The following is a 17,755-nucleotide window of genomic DNA, read 5'->3' on the forward strand; positions in this document are numbered from 1 at the left end:
TATTATCCACTGTGATTCACACACATGAAATTGATGTACTACTAAAAGCATTTACTCATCGCTTGGTTCAAATGTGTGCTGCTCTAAAAACAGCCTCACATGACTCTCATGGCGACAAGCTCTCTGGAACACTAACACTCACTAACATGTACTCAACCAAAGCCGTGGCCATCCAGTTTGTTCTTTCTCTCACATAAAACACTTTCCGGCACGCCAAGCGTGAAGCATATCGCGATGAGGGAACAAATCTTTATCCACTAATGAAAGCATTCCTCTTTCGCTTTCTTCTTCTTTTGGTAATGCACTGATGGTTATCATGTACAGTGCCTTAGTACGCAATACTTACTGAACTTTTAGTACGAGGATTTCGACATTTTTTTTTTATTTATTTATTTTTTAAACAAAATCTGAAAAGTGTGGCATACATTTTTACATTTATTCAGTATCTTGATTCACTAAATTTGCAGAAACACTATGTACTGCAAGTCCAGCTGCAAATTTCTTGCTGTGTGTGTCTCTACCAGAATGCTTAATGCATCTAGCAAAGTGTGTATTTTTATTTATTTATTTATTTATTTATTTATTTATTTATTTATTTATTTATTTATTTATTTATTTTTAGTAGCTCAAGCTCAGTTTGATTGGACAATGAGAGTTTTGGACAATTTTCAAGTTCTGCCAAAAAAGTTTAGGTCATTCTAACCGACGAATGTCCTCTGCTCTAAGTCACATAGTAGTTCTGCCTTATGAATAAAAAAAAAAATCGTAATTTTTCTCACACTTCAGAAATACGTATTACTGCGTGTTGATCTGCAACATAAAATCCCAATACATTTTTTGCCTGACAAAATGTGAATAATCTGAATCGAGGTACATAGTTGCTCTCATGTTTGCTGGCGTCAGTAAACATTTCACTTTGGATGGAGTGGACAAACAAAGAGCCCAGATTTCAAGCCGTACAATGATGTGAAAAAAAAAAAGTGGCAGTGAAATGAGGGCAAGTTCCATGGTTAGTAATGTTTAGCTTTTGTTCAGTGCTGTGTTTTGGAGGTTAAATGGTGCTGGCAAATGAGGACGGAAAATAGCGGGGAAATTATCCCTTCAATTGAATGATAATGAGGTTGTGGCCTAACCAATGTGCTCGTGATCAAAACGTTTAGCCCCTCTTGTTTAATTTAACGCTGCATAATCAGATCCAAAGTGTTGTTGGGAGACAAATCTTAAAGAGCCATGAACTCATCAAAAGGTTAGATAAGAGTATTCGGAGAAATGATGCACAACAGGGTCAATACCACACATCATTCTTTCGCTAGGCAGCTCAAACAAGCCTACAATTAGAACTAAGCTGAAGGAAACTCTTCTGCACACACTGCAGAAAAACTCTGGCTCCTGGCAGGCACGCAGTCTAGCTCCCAACCAGACCAGGCATTTTCACATCTGATGTATCTGCGCTACATTTTTTTTTCTTTTCCTGAGCACACAAGTTAAATCTCACGCAAAAGGAAAACAGCTCACCCATCCAGACTTCTCCGAACTGTCCAGCTCCGAGCCTGCGCTCCAGCTTCAGGGACTCTCGGGGGATCTCCCACTCGTCCTGCCACCAGGGTTTCTGCGGCGCCCTGGACTGACAGGGCTTCACCAGGACTGTGCACAAGCCATCTGGTTCACCTGGAAAACAGCAACAAATGCAGCTTTCCAACTCCTCAGTAATCAGGAATGTAGACTGGATCCCTCAGGAGGCACACATACGGGAGTAATGCTGGACGAGCTCCTTCAGGGAGCTGAAAGATATCTTGGTTGTGATGTAGAAGCCTCCATCGTCCATGTTGCGGATCCTGTAGTGCTTCACGCCTTCCCCCGTGTTGTGGTCCAAATCTCGGACCGATAACGAATATGACCCTGGAGCAGCATTAAAAATGAATAGTGAGACAGTGACAAAAACATGCTTTGACCAGAACAAGCAGAAGCAGTAGAATAACACACTTAGACAACGATGTCAGCAGGTTTAAACATTTAGCTTACTTTTAACATCATTTTTTTTGACTGGTGTGTAAAGACAGGTAAAACCACTTTCTAGACATTTTCTATAAAATTAATTTTACGAAAAAAACGATTTTATTAATAAAGATTTGCTGCGTTCATTTCAACCCCAGGTGTTATAAAACATTTAGCTCAATGATTTCCATTAACGTGATCATTAAGTCCCAACAATATTTCCAGCAAATCTGATGAATCACCAGGTACTTCTTGAAATGCATCCCAAGAGGACAGACATTTAATGAGCCTAATGGAGCTAATTGGGATCAAACTCGAGCTAAAACATAAAATATAGAACCAAAATCTGCTACAAAGTGTTTGTTTACCACAGTAAACGATCAGCTAAAGCCAGATGATAATCGACGTCTTGTGACGTCACCGACCCAAATGTACTCAAAGCAGATTTAGAAGCTCTTTTTCAAAGAGGTTAGGGGTCATCCTAAAATTGCTTGTTGTAAAGTCCTGCAATTCACTACCCTGGTGTCAGGTCACGTGTCTGAAAGGTGTTTTTAACTTGGGTCAGAGTGCGAGTTGGTTTGTTTGTGGGTAACCCTACAAAACTGTGGCCAACCTACGTCCATTTACATAAGACCAGTTTGTAAGCCACCCATGAAGCAAGTTATCTATGGATAAGCGTCCTTGCTAGTTGCTCTGTTTAAACCACCTCTAATTTATTAGCATTTTTCCTCAGTTAGATTTTCTCGTGGTATTTTAATTTGATTGTGATTGTACAGCATTTTCTGAGAAAATGAGGGATGTAAAGGACAAAAAGGATGCATCAAAGACATAGGACCTGAGAGAAGCATAAGTTAAGTTTTTACCTATGATATTTGTTTGCAGCTCATGCGGTTGGCGCTAAGATGCTAATTTTTTGTTTGTCTAGCTGTGTCATATTTAATATTTTTACTAGGTTCATAAAAAAACCAACAAGAAAATAGTTTTGTTTTTTGTTTTAGTTTTTTTTTTAACAATAGCTGAATTAACATTATTTAATATCTGGTCAACTGACAGCAAATTTGAAAAAATGAGGAGGTAAAAGAAAATCTCAGGGGTAATTTGGGTCTTTAACAAGAAAGCAAAACTGAAATCAAATGAATAAACCCAAAAAGCAAACAGGAAGTGGGGTATGGAAAATTCAGCCCCAGGGATGGAGAGGGTCTGAGTCATGCAACATGATTTGCTTCTTGTTCTATTTATTAAGATCTCTGCTAATTTATGAAAAGAAGATTAAAACGAGTGCATTTCACCTTTGGAGGTCTCGCTTTCTCGAATCAGGAAAGAGCCCTGCGTGTTCCCTGGAGCCAGGAGGAGCCTCATAGCATCGTTTCGAGAGATGTTCCTGAAGAACCACCTGCAACACAAACGTACTTTGAGCTAACCACTTCCTCTCCCCCAGAGACCCGGCATGCATCACACGAGTTAAGATTAAGCCAGATGAGATGGTGCCGAGAGTCGTGACATTATGCTGCTTCCTCTGTGACGTACGATTCAGTCTCCACTGTGGTCATCGCGATAAAGTTGTGGGGAATGTAGCCCCGCTGGCCTGTGGTGAGCGACTCGGCCAGGTACCACTCCGCGTCGTCCCTGGAAGGCAGAGCAGACGCCAGCTGTTAACAGCGCACAAGATTTGGTTGTTTTGAATTGAGCAGGAACAAACACTCTTAATGAACTGCTATGGACTCATGGATCTTTTGCAGCATTTGTAACTGCAGCACGAAAAGGACCACAACATGTTTTGCATGCAAAATATGATTTATGCACAGAAAAAAAGCTCACTATTTGCTTTTAATCTTCCCCACTGTGAGTACAGCTTGTTTAAAGCCTGGCAGTAAAAAATGTTTTGACAAAATCTAATACTAGTCAAGCTATTTCACATTAAACATGCCCCCCTATATCAGACTCAGCCCTTTCAAACACTTTCTGCAAATTCATTTACTTATATTATCATCCAACATTTTTAATAATTTTATATTTAAATCTACTCTCAAGTGTAACATTTTCAGATTTCGTTTCCGTCATTTCTTGTCTTTTTTTTTCACCTATTACGCGCCGCAGGCTGATTTTAACTTCATTGCATCAAAAAAATTACTTTCAGCAGTAGAAAGAATGGCAGAAATATTCTGTCATGTCTTGTTTATGACAAAAATGGAGTTTGTTAGAAAAATAATGAACCGGTCTTTAACCAATCCAACCAATTTAACCAATCAGTGAAACTGATTTGTGTCCTTGCATTGTTTGCTGACAACCTCAGTTATTCAGATTAAGTGGCAGCTCGAAATCTAACTTTTTACCGCAGAAGTCAACTGAGCGTTAGCACGTTGCAGTAGCAAATGCATAACACTGTCAAATTCAGCAATAGATTTGGAATCGATTTTCTAAAACTCTTAAAGCACTCAAGTTGTGTCTTTAAGTTATCAAACATCAAGTGATCAAAAATATTCTTCTGTGCTATATGAATTTTGAAATCACTCAACAGTAAACAAGAACTACTTAAGCTGGGATTGTGTAACAAGTAGAAAAATAATTAATAAACTAAAAATTGAGTATTTTTACGTTGTTTTTTTTTTTTTGCAATTTACAAGACAAATTCTCAAGATTTAAATGTCACCTCTGCGATGTTCAGAACTTCACGCGAGAGGAAGTCTTGCATAAACCAGAAAGCATACATATGCAAATCTTAAGGACAATTATCTGCGTTTATACATGTCTTATGCTCGTTCAAAGAAAGCAACTTGTTTTTACTTATGTAAATATACAAAGAGTCTGCAACAGATGTGACTTCTGATTGCTTTTCTTGACTGCTATTTTGCCCATGAGAGTTTGGGTGTCTTCTTTGAACTTTGTATTCGAAGCACTTTTTTTTTTTTTTTTTTTTTTTTGCATCTATTAAATTTTCTACATTTGACAGTGACTGGAAACTTTGGCTGAGTTCATGTTTTCACAGCATCCTTGCTCGGGAAACACACCGGAAACATGTTGAGTTCACTATCTGTTCTCAGAACCACAATGACACCAGAACCAACAGCAGGAGACTTTTATATGTCATTTATATGAGTTTTGGTGTCACAAGTTGTTAAAAATTCTTCAAATCAAATTTTAGTCACATCCATCTACACTGAGGTGAGGAGATTGCAGCTTTAACTGCATTGTTGTTTGGAGTCGGATGCATTTTTCCACTTGCGAGTTTTCTCTGTATGGATTTACAAGTAGCTCACTTGTTGATGATCTTGAGTTTGTCTCCTTTATCAAAACCCAGGTCTCCTTCATGTTTGGGGTCATAGCTGTAAATGGCCACCCCGATGTTATCTGCAAGAAAAAAGCATTCATAGTTTTAGTCCTATGGCCAGTGTTCAGAGCACTGCGCGTCTTTGAACGGTTCTGATTGGTTTTCTACAAACACAGCAGTGATGGCAAAGCTGAATCTCAGCCTCCTTGACCCGTGCAGCATAACATTTCTGTCATGAAATGTCTTACAAGTATCACTTCTTCCTTTTGGAACAGAATTTTTGTTGAACTAAGTTAAGACGTATTTTAGACAAGTTAGAAATATGTTGTTGTTTTTTTCTTAATCGGTTCTTCACTAGCTTTTAACATATTTAATAAGAGGAAGGCAGTTCTTGTTTTTTTGGGGGGGAGGGAATTTTCTCTGATGACCTGGCTCCTATACTATTTTATTCAGTATGTCATCAATATAAATACATAAATAGAAAATATTTCTTTTACAACTAAACAAATTAAAATATGCATCTTTAGTTAAAACCTCTGTAACAAAATAAAGTTTATATTGTTTCACGTTCTGGTAAATGCAAAAACCCAAGCACAAAACGTGAGTTTAATAATTCAGATAATCAATCTTTTAAAAGTAAAATATATAGCTAAACACAACTTTTAGTACATGACAAAATTTTTATATTTTCTATCAAAGAATATATTTTAAAAAATAATTTACACCTAAGGCCCAAGTAGGCTGGACTATTGTGATGACCATCCTCGCTGGATTTTCAAAATTTCTTATGTACACACCACAGTTATGCAAAACATTATTGGCTACATCCTCACAGGTACGAAGAAGACAAAATTTAGTATGACTATTCTTTTATTACAGGTCCAGTTTTCAGATTCTTGTGCCGGTTTCTTGTTATAAGTTTCAAGTTTTTAACCTCTTTACTTGCGGAGGAGCCTCTAGATTGCTTCGTTCTCCAGTATACAGGAGATACGTTGACTTTTGTATTAACCAGATCGCTCCAGTCCAAATGCAACAATAACTTGGATATTATGTATAGAATTGGATTTAGTTGTCCCCAAAATGGGGCAAATAATTGGGGAAATACAGGAGGCTGACAATGGACATGTGGAACACGAGCCGTCGAAAGGAGGCATAAGGTAAATTAAATTCTATTCATAAAATGTTTGAAAATTTGCATATATTTGTTTGCCAATACTTGGACTGACTGAAATAAAGTACATTTGACTTGTAAACTACATGTCATTTCAAACTTAAATCCCCAGGAAGTTGAATATTTCCAAGCGTCAACATGGTAATCGAGCAGTCGGCTAGATCCGTAGCTTTCATTTTAAAGAAAACGGAGAAAGGAAACTTGCGTGGACAGAACAAGGTTGGAGGAAAGTGGAAAATGCCGAGTAAACAGATTCTGAAATGAGAATAATAATCAGTACTATCGTCCTTTCAGAATGAGAACAGTACTCGACAGGACGAAAAAGCATGTTCAACAAATTTATTGAACGTTACTTTTGCAGTGTTTCTCCCCTATCAGACGAATAAATTGACACATTTAATTAAACATACAAACTTTTTCAAACACAAATAACACAAGAGAAGCTTTAATATGCTGCAAAGAGACAAAGTCAGGAGATATACCTGGTAAAGGTGACATCGGGGGCGTATACTGTGATGGATATGGAATCACCTGATCTGTGTACTGAAGGGACAAAAAAAAAAAAGAGGCATTATTGGACAAAGAAAGAAAACAATGTAAAACTTAAGCAGACACTTGTATGTTTCTGGTTTGGGTAACCAGCTCTTGGCGGTAATTGTCGTCCGTTTTATTTGTTTTTTGTTTTTTTTCTCTCTGCAAACCAAACGCCTCTGTGTTGTGTCACATGCAGGTGGTTTTCTCCTTAATTCCTAATCTAGTGGGACATCTCAGTCACAGCGAGGAAAGAAAAACACTGAGGGAATAGTTGTGCTCCTGCTCAATCACACGCACAAAAGACAGCTTCCCTTGCAGTTATGTAAGTTTATTCAACTCTGTTGTACCGAAGCGGATTGAAACACATTGTACTGTATCATGTTTACTCAAAGGGACTGAATGGTGGGAGCCCATGTAAAGTGAACACCTTCTGGCTTCAGTTCACGTGCGGTCATTCAAATTCAGCCATTTGAGCATTTTAAGAGCAAACGTGACCTCTGCGTCCACTTACTGGATTGCAGGCCTGGGGAGGAATTGGACAGTTGCAGTGTTCGCAAATTTCGTCCAAGTTCTCCATCCATTCGCTGTCTGAGTCCGAACTGCAGGCGCACCCCATCTTTTCTGAAATTTCAAACGGACACGTTACTTCTTCAGATAACACAGTGAAAGATTTATATGCTCACTAAACAATTACTAATGCTTCATTGTTCAATAAAATAAACAAGGCAATTACAACATATTATTAGTATTATTGTTATTGTAACTAAGAAGGTTCTACTATCCGAAATCGTAAGTTTTTAGGACAACTCTGGCCGGTAAGAGGAAATGTTTTGACAACAAAATGGAGGACGACAGCGTTGAACGCTGAAACTTTTTGCGCTTTTGACTCGCTTGAAACACACGCTAGTTCGGAGCTCTCCAAATCTCCTCAAAAACAATTTTCCTCTAGGCTCTTAATGGTTTTCTTTTAGAAACTCGCAGCAATGTTAATCTCGCATAACCTGTCGCCCGCATGTGCTACGTCTCGTATTTTCACACTAATGCGCCGTTTAAACCAGCTTTCTCAAGGTTGCTCTACTCCCGTGTTTGGCCGCTCATGGAAAAAGGGTCAGCGGGCTATTCGCAACCGACGTCTGTCCCAGAGGCTTAAAGCCGTGAGAAATCTGCAAAGGTCTAAATAACAACCCGCCATTTGCAGCAAAGAGGTCCTTGGGATGAATCACAAGGGGGATCACCAGCATCTGAAGGCGTTCTTTTATTATCAGCTCTCCTAGGCTTTCTGGCCCACACTTGGGGAGTCACACAAGTCAGTATTTTCCACTGAGGGGGCTACCCTCTGCCTTTTTTTTTTCTTATCATTACAAGCAGCTGAAGGCCTTTTCCAAACAAACTGCTGAATGTTAACAGGATATAGCAGATATGAACACAACAAGCACTCAAGATCTCCATGTCGAGGACACTTTCAAATCAACTTTTGTAACAGTAAGAACCAAACTGAGACCGGAGGTTCGTTTTATGCTACCTTTGTTCAAATTATCTCTAAAATAAAATACTTTGAGAAGTTTATTGTTCTGTTTAACAGAAAAGACACGGTTGGTGGTTTACTACATAGAAAACGGACAGATAAATAAAGACTACACGGTAGAAAGGTTTTTATATTGATAATTTAGAGCAATACTTGTGTGTGATGATGTCATCAGCCTTTCTGAAACTTCTGCTTTCGCCTTATGATAGAGTAAATAGACAGAAATAAAAGACAGAACACAGCTACTTGGATGAAAATAATTTCTAAGTCATTTTCCAGTTGGCTAAAGATTAAATATATTTCCAAAAAAAACAAAAAAACAAAGCAAGTACATATTTATGTCAATTGTATGCAGTCTTTGCTGGTAACAGCATGTTTAAACTCAAACTTTGAAGGTTGAAACCATCACAAGTCTTTTACTCACCTGTTAAATTAATTGAATCTATCCTCAAATGTCCAATAATGTCAGATTTCAGATGCCGCCATCAAGATTCCCTTTGTTCAGACCTGAATTTATTCTGCCGAGCTATATGTCGAGAGAGCAACTTTTTTACACACCAAGAGCTTGGGTGTGAAGATGTCATCATCCGCCTCTCTTATTATAACTAAGCCTGCAAACAGGCTTGATGCGGTGTCTCGTACACACACACAGACACACACACGCGCGCGCGCGCGCGCATATGGAAGAGCGACCCAGAGAGTTTCCTGTCGTTGAAACTTTGAGGGTTGCTCTGCAGTCTGTTTAACAGGTGCTGAATGTGCAGCTGTGTGCAAAGAGGAACGTTATGGGCTCTAAGACGACAAAAAAAAGGGGGTCAGGACAAAGCCTTTATCCAGAAAATGAGAATGTTCCAATACAGTTAGAAAAGGAGGGCTTTGTAGGATGGTGGTGATGCTACGCTTGTGTATTTTTGTCTTGGTTCTCACCATGTGATGATGTGGGTGTCACTGGCCTTCGCAAGGTGCCCTACCAGCATGCAGCTGACACGCTAATCCCTGATTAATCAACACAAACAGAAATTTAAAATCACACAAGACCTTAATGAAACAGATCACATTTGCCCCCAAAGTGATACCACATAAGCATATTTGCAGCAGTTGCACTTCCTCTGTTGTGGGTTAAAACTCTTTCTGGTTTAGTATCAAGAACACATGACTGCAAAAATATGGTTTCTCATTTAATGTCAATTAAAAAATAGCTTTGCCCTGACTTTTGTTTTTTTTGTTTTTTTAATCTAAAGTCCAATCAAATCAAATTTGACAAAACTGATTTTATGTATCATATCACCAAAGCATCACTTTCCTTTAAAATAAAAATAAAATAAACTTTGCATAACATGGATTTGTGAGGTCTCTCTCTCTCTCTCTCTGAGCCCCTGCATCTACACTTCTGAACATCTCAGGCTGCGGGTCGCATTTCTTCTCTTGTGGTGAACGGATGCTGCTGTAGAGCTTGCACTGGCAGGAAGTCAGTCCAAGTATCACAGATAGTGCACAGAAATATGTGCTCTGAAGGCTGCCACAGCTTAGATTGAGTCTCGCTCGCGACCAAAACCGCCCAAATTCTCTCCTTTTTTCCGTTAGAGTGAAATTCTGCAAAAAAACGTACTGAGGGTGTTTAAGTTTCCCACATCATGATACACTCCAGAGACTTTCTGGCAGCTGTTTTGAGTAAAACACCTAATATATGTGTGTAAACAATAGCAGAAATCCTCAAATCGGAGGCCTCGGCCAGCTCAGGGTGTTCCTGCTCCACATTTGTCACTGCTTCCAAACGTGGTTGGAAATCACATTCTGTTACGCAATCAAACTTAGATGCTATCGACGCACAGAAAGTTTTCCAGTCCTCCTACAGCCCGCTTTGTGATGCAGGTGCAGTCTTCTTTCATGCTGCCGATGCTTACTACTCGCACACGCCATATCAGCTTGAGCTGAGAGCCGAGCATGCTTTATTTACTCCATGATATCAGCTTTAAAGGACGTGTTAGCTTTAGGTATGCTGAAGAAAGGTCAAGGGAGAATATCTGAAGGGCAAACCTGAGTGGCGTAAGAAACACAAAGGTAAAGAAAAAGGCCATTGAAGGTGCGATACTCAGGCTTCCCTCCAACTTCTTTCATTTGATATTCACCTTCACGTCTGGTTGTTCTGATTTCAAGTCACACATGAGGTCATGTGTCCTGCAGCACTCCACAGTATGAAGACTGTGTCTGCTCATTTTCCTCGGTAACAACAATCTGCCAAGGAATATTTTGTTTCATGTTCTACAAGTTGTATCTTACAGTGTGTCTGGTTCAGCACAAGCCTGCAGGAAATGAGCAACAACACATGAAAGAAAGAAGCAGGACACTTGTGTGCAAAATCTGTTTTTAGGCCAGATGATAGGGTTGGGGTCTGTGGTGATTTTTACTTTAAATAACTTTCAGGTTTTACGCTGTACAAGGTCATCTCTGATTTGTTTATCTTATTTCTAGGCAACAATAACAGATTAATAAAGCCTGGAAACCCAGGAAATGTGGTTAGTGCAAGTAAAATATTGAAAATGATGGGTGGTTTAAACTTTACTGTGAACTTGAATGTTAGTGGGGGGAATGTAATACCACTTACAGGATTTCATTACAGTCTGGGAAAGTCTGGAATAATAAGCATTTTCCTGGTCAGGATAAGCATGGAAAAATAATAGAGAGTGTGGAAAACATTGTATGTCAGTTAGATTCCCATCCATCCATCCATCCATCCATCCATCCATCCATCCATCCATCCATCCATCCATCCATCCATCCATCCAGGAATTTAAGTTACTCTTATTATTATTAAACACTTTTATGCAAGAAAGAAAGCAATCCAGCCAAGGTATTTTCTTTTATACTCGCATGCATAGTAGATACATTTACATCAGTACTTAACAACCAAAAATCTGCATAGAACTCAGTGTTATACTTTTAACTAAAATACATCAACATACGAGGAGCAAAAGTAATCAGTCGCGCATTTGTTACTTAAGTATAAAGCAAATCATTCATCTTGGGTGGGAGTGTGTGCTCAAGGGGGGAAAAGCAACACTTGGTCAGCTTTATACAGTCAGTGCTCTGCAGCATCTCAACATGTCACTGGGAAACAAAACAGCCTGCTGGCTCTTGTCACAGCCGTGCTGAGGTTGAAGGGATATTTTTGGTCCGTGAGGGAGAGGTGTAAAACAAATCATGAGGGTGACCTCCTGCTTTCTGGTGGAAACTGATGAAGGCTTAAAGAGTGCTGCTGTGTGAGGGGACGTTGTTTAGCATAGAAACTCGCTGAGTTCCACCAGGCCCAACAAATACACACCGGCTCTGAGCTCTTTGATTTCATTAAAGCATGTGACAGCCTGAAAGGATCCAACTTGTTGGCGCCTCGTCCCTCAACCAGCTCAGACAAAGTTTGACCTTTTGTCTTCAGTCTCACTTTCACCGCTTTGATGGCCAAATTCCTTTTTTGCTTCACGAATTATATTTTACCTTTCTGTTTGAAGATTCTGTCACAATAATTGGTCCCTGGGTCTTTGAGAAAGTAAACAAAAAATGTCTCTGGTGGGTCACGTTTCAGTTAAATAACATGATACAATGTGTTGCCGAAAGTATTCAGATGCTCACCATGACGTTTACATCAATTTAAATAGTTCCCCCACGCATGTAAGATTTGACGACCTCAACTCCTCTAGAAACTATTTCCACAAGGTTTAAGAGTGTGTTTATGGAAATATTTGACCTTTATTTCAAGAGAACACTTGTGAGGTCATTCCCAATGGTCTGCTTCTCGGTCTTCACTCTAATTCATTTCCAAATGAGCTCTATCAGGTTTAAGTCAAGGCTCTTTTCAGGACTGTCAAGTACCTCTACACCAAACTCACTAATGTACATGGATCTTATTTTTGCTCTGGAGGGCGGTGAAGCTGGAATGAGAAAGCATCCAAATGTCCTTGTATTCTGCAGGACGGAGAGGACCTTCAATGAACCTAATGGGGTTCACTGAATGTGGTTGTTCCTCAGCCCCATTCCTGAGGAACAACCACACACCATACCCCCACCACCAATATTTATGCATGGCACAGAGCAAGCAAGTACCATTCTCTNCTGTCATGAAATGTCTTACAAGTATCACTGTTTCCTTTTGGAACAGAATTTTTGTTGAACTAAGTTAAGACGTATTTTAGACAAGTTAGAAATATGTTGTTGTTTTTTTCTTAATCGGTTCTTCACTAGCTTTTAACATATTTAGTAAGAGGAAGGCAGTTCTTGTTTTTTTGGGGGGGAGGGAATTTTCTCTGATGACCTGGCTCCTATACTCTTTTATTCAGTATGTCATCAATATAAATACATAAATAGAAAATATTTCTTTTACAACTAAACAAATTAAAATATGCATCTTTAGTTAAAACCTCAGTAACAAAATAAAGTTTATATTGTTTCACGTTCTGGTAAATGCAAAAACCCAAGCACAAAACGTGAGTTTAATAATTCAGATAATCAATCTTTTAAAAGTAAAATATATAGCTAAACACAACTTTTAGTACATGACAAAATTTTTATATTTTCTATCAAAGAATATATTTTAAAAAATAATTTACACCTAAGGCCCAAGTAGGCTGGACTATTGTGATGACCATCCTCGCTGGATTTTCAAAATTTCTTATGTACACACCACAGTTATGCAAAACATTATTGGCTACATCCTCACAGGTACGAAGAAGACAAAATTTAGCATGACTATTCTTTTATTACAGGTCCAGTTTTCAGATTCTTGTGCCGGTTTCTTGTTATAAGTTTCAAGTTTTTAACCTCTTTACTTGCGGAGGAGCCTCTAGATTGCTTCGTTCTCCAGTATACAGGAGATACGTTGACTTTTGTATTAACCAGATTGCTCCAGTCCAAATGCAACAATAACTTGGATATTATGTATAGAATTGGATTTAGTTGTCCCCAAAATGGGGCAAATAATTGGGGAAATACAGGAGGCTGACAATGGACATGTGGAACACGAGCCGTCGAAAGGAGGCATAAGGTAAATTAAATTCTATTCATAAAATGTTTGAAAATTTGCATATATTTGTTTGCCAATACTTGGACTGACTGAAATAAAGTACATTTGACTTGTAAACTACATGTCATTTCAAACTTAAATCCCCAGGAAGTTGAATATTTCCAAGCGTCAACATGGTAATCGAGCAGTCGGCTAGATCCGTAGCTTTCATTTTAAAGAAAACGGAGAAAGGAAACTTGCGTGGACAGAACAAGGTTGGAGGAAAGTGGAAAATGCCGAGTAAACAGATTCTGAAATGAGAATAATAATCAGTACTATCGTCCTTTCAGAATGAGAACAGTACTCGACAGGACGAAAAAGCATGTTCAACAAACTTATTGAACGTTACTTTTGCAGTGTTTCTCCCCTATCAGACGAATAAATTGACACATTTAATTAAACATACAAACTTTTTCAAACACAAATAACACAAGAGAAGCTTTAATATGCTGCAAAGAGACAAAGTCAGGAGATATACCTGGTAAAGGTGACATCGGGGGCGTATACTGTGATGGATATGGAATCACCTGATCTGTGTACTGAAGGGACAAAAAAAAAAAAGAGGCATTATTGGACAAAGAAAGAAAACAATGTAAAACTTAAGCAGACACTTGTATGTTTCTGGTTTGGGTAACCAGCTCTTGGCGGTAATTGTCGTCCGTTTTATTTGTTTTTTGTTTTTTTTCTCTCTGCAAACCAAACGCCTCTGTGTTGTGTCACATGCAGGTGGTTTTCTCCTTAATTCCTAATCTAGTGGGACATCTCAGTCACAGCGAGGAAAGAAAAACACTGAGGGAATAGTTGTGCTCCTGCTCAATCACACGCACAAAAGACAGCTTCCCTTGCAGTTATGTAAGTTTATTCAACTCTGTTGTACCGAAGCGGATTGAAACACATTGTACTGTATCATGTTTACTCAAAGGGACTGAATGGTGGGAGCCCATGTAAAGTGAACACCTTCTGGCTTCAGTTCACGTGCGGTCATTCAAATTCAGCCATTTGAGCATTTTAAGAGCAAACGTGACCTCTGCGTCCACTTACTGGATTGCAGGCCTGGGGAGGAATTGGACAGTTGCAGTGTTCGCAAATTTCGTCCAAGTTCTCCATCCATTCGCTGTCTGAGTCCGAACTGCAGGCGCACCCCATCTTTTCTGAAATTTCAAACGGACACGTTACTTCTTCAGATAACACAGTGAAAGATTTATATGCTCACTAAACAATTACTAATGCTTCATTGTTCAATAAAATAAACAAGGCAATTACAACATATTATTAGTATTATTGTTATTGTAACTAAGAAGGTTCTACTATCCGAAATCGTAAGTTTTTAGGACAACTCTGGCCGGTAAGAGGAAATGTTTTGACAACAAAATGGAGGACGACAGCGTTGAACGCTGAAACTTTTTGCGCTTTTGACTCGCTTGAAACACACGCTAGTTCGGAGCTCTCCAAATCTCCTCAAAAACAATTTTCCTCTAGGCTCTTAATGGTTTTCTTTTAGAAACTCGCAGCAATGTTAATCTCGCATAACCTGTCGCCCGCATGTGCTACGTCTCGTATTTTCACACTAATGCGCCGTTTAAACCAGCTTTCTCAAGGTTGCTCTACTCCCGTGTTTGGCCGCTCATGGAAAAAGGGTCAGCGGGCTATTCGCAACCGACGTCTGTCCCAGAGGCTTAAAGCCGTGAGAAATCTGCAAAGGTCTAAATAACAACCCGCCATTTGCAGCAAAGAGGTCCTTGGGATGAATCACAAGGGGGATCACCAGCATCTGAAGGCGTTCTTTTATTATCAGCTCTCCTAGGCTTTCTGGCCCACACTTGGGGAGTCACACAAGTCAGTATTTTCCACTGAGGGGGCTACCCTCTGCCTTTTTTTTTTCTTATCATTACAAGCAGCTGAAGGCCTTTTCCAAACAAACTGCTGAATGTTAACAGGATATAGCAGATATGAACACAACAAGCACTCAAGATCTCCATGTCGAGGACACTTTCAAATCAACTTTTGTAACAGTAAGAACCAAACTGAGACCGGAGGTTCGTTTTATGCTACCTTTGTTCAAATTATCTCTAAAATAAAATACTTTGAGAAGTTTATTGTTCTGTTTAACAGAAAAGACACGGTTGGTGGTTTACTACATAGAAAACGGACAGATAAATAAAGACTACACGGTAGAAAGGTTTTTATATTGATAATTTAGAGCAATACTTGTGTGTGATGATGTCATCAGCCTTTCTGAAACTTCTGCTTTCGCCTTATGATAGAGTAAATAGACAGAAATAAAAGACAGAACACAGCTACTTGGATGAAAATAATTTCTAAGTCATTTTCCAGTTGGCTAAAGATTAAATATATTTCCAAAAAAAACAAAAAAACAAAGCAAGTACATATTTATGTCAATTGTATGCAGTCTTTGCTGGTAACAGCATGTTTAAACTCAAACTTTGAAGGTTGAAACCATCACAAGTCTTTTACTCACCTGTTAAATTAATTGAATCTATCCTCAAATGTCCAATAATGTCAGATTTCAGATGCCGCCATCAAGATTCCCTTTGTTCAGACCTGAATTTATTCTGCCGAGCTATATGTCGAGAGAGCAACTTTTTTACACACCAAGAGCTTGGGTGTGAAGATGTCATCATCCGCCTCTCTTATTATAACTAAGCCTGCAAACAGGCTTGATGCGGTGTCTCGTACACACACACAGACACACACACGCGCGCGCGCGCGCGCATATGGAAGAGCGACCCAGAGAGTTTCCTGTCGTTGAAACTTTGAGGGTTGCTCTGCAGTCTGTTTAACAGGTGCTGAATGTGCAGCTGTGTGCAAAGAGGAACGTTATGGGCTCTAAGACGACAAAAAAAAGGGGGTCAGGACAAAGCCTTTATCCAGAAAATGAGAATGTTCCAATACAGTTAGAAAAGGAGGGCTTTGTAGGATGGTGGTGATGCTACGCTTGTGTATTTTTGTCTTGGTTCTCACCATGTGATGATGTGGGTGTCACTGGCCTTCGCAAGGTGCCCTACCAGCATGCAGCTGACACGCTAATCCCTGATTAATCAACACAAACAGAAATTTAAAATCACACAAGACCTTAATGAAACAGATCACATTTGCCCCCAAAGTGATACCACATAAGCATATTTGCAGCAGTTGCACTTCCTCTGTTGTGGGTTAAAACTCTTTCTGGTTTAGTATCAAGAACACATGACTGCAAAAATATGGTTTCTCATTTAATGTCAATTAAAAAATAGCTTTGCCCTGACTTTTGTTTTTTTTGTTTTTTTAATCTAAAGTCCAATCAAATCAAATTTGACAAAACTGATTTTATGTATCATATCACCAAAGCATCACTTTCCTTTAAAATAAAAATAAAATAAACTTTGCATAACATGGATTTGTGAGGTCTCTCTCTCTCTCTCTCTGAGCCCCTGCATCTACACTTCTGAACATCTCAGGCTGCGGGTCGCATTTCTTCTCTTGTGGTGAACGGATGCTGCTGTAGAGCTTGCACTGGCAGGAAGTCAGTCCAAGTATCACAGATAGTGCACAGAAATATGTGCTCTGAAGGCTGCCACAGCTTAGATTGAGTCTCGCTCGCGACCAAAACCGCCCAAATTCTCTCCTTTTTTCCGTTAGAGTGAAATTCTGCAAAAAAACGTACTGAGGGTGTTTAAGTTTCCCACATCATGATACACTCCAGAGACTTTCTGGCAGCTGTTTTGAGTAAAACACCTAATATATGTGTGTAAACAATAGCAGAAATCCTCAAATCGGAGGCCTCGGCCAGCTCAGGGTGTTCCTGCTCCACATTTGTCACTGCTTCCAAACGTGGTTGGAAATCACATTCTGTTACGCAATCAAACTTAGATGCTATCGACGCACAGAAAGTTTTCCAGTCCTCCTACAGCCCGCTTTGTGATGCAGGTGCAGTCTTCTTTCATGCTGCCGATGCTTACTACTCGCACACGCCATATCAGCTTGAGCTGAGAGCCGAGCATGCTTTATTTACTCCATGATATCAGCTTTAAAGGACGTGTTAGCTTTAGGTATGCTGAAGAAAGGTCAAGGGAGAATATCTGAAGGGCAAACCTGAGTGGCGTAAGAAACACAAAGGTAAAGAAAAAGGCCATTGAAGGTGCGATACTCAGGCTTCCCTCCAACTTCTTTCATTTGATATTCACCTTCACGTCTGGTTGTTCTGATTTC

At 39.3% G+C, this 17,755-nt stretch overlaps 2 protein-coding genes and 1 long non-coding RNA gene across 3 annotated transcripts in view; 1 reads left to right on the plus strand and 2 right to left on the minus strand.

The window, feature by feature from the left end:
* LOC103153487 (chloride intracellular channel protein 4) overlaps positions 1–17,755 on the plus strand; it is a 79,123-nt gene that overhangs the window by 11,093 nt on the left and 50,275 nt on the right. The gene's annotated exons all lie outside the window — the stretch shown is intronic.
* Positions 133–9,131, minus strand: LOC103153566 (proto-oncogene tyrosine-protein kinase LCK-like). Its single transcript, XM_007574540.2, has 8 exons — positions 8,918–9,131; positions 7,480–7,589; positions 6,917–6,977; positions 5,253–5,343; positions 3,523–3,621; positions 3,285–3,388; positions 1,750–1,899; positions 133–1,668 (listed from the first exon to the last, which is right to left on the minus strand). Exons 2-8 carry the CDS (start codon positions 7,582–7,584, stop codon positions 1,406–1,408), a joined length of 873 nt encoding a protein of 290 aa, XP_007574602.1. The 5' UTR covers positions 7,585–7,589; positions 8,918–9,131; the 3' UTR covers positions 133–1,405.
* Positions 13,248–16,239, minus strand: LOC103153559 (uncharacterized). Its single transcript, XR_477804.2, has 3 exons — positions 16,026–16,239; positions 14,588–14,697; positions 13,248–14,085 (listed from the first exon to the last, which is right to left on the minus strand). It is a non-coding gene; the product is annotated as an uncharacterized LOC103153559 (long non-coding RNA).

Source organism: Poecilia formosa, unplaced genomic scaffold, assembly GCF_000485575.1.
Source record: "Poecilia formosa unplaced genomic scaffold, Poecilia_formosa-5.1.2 Scaffold8, whole genome shotgun sequence".
In the NCBI taxonomy this organism is placed as follows: Eukaryota; Metazoa; Chordata; class Actinopteri; order Cyprinodontiformes; family Poeciliidae; genus Poecilia; species Poecilia formosa.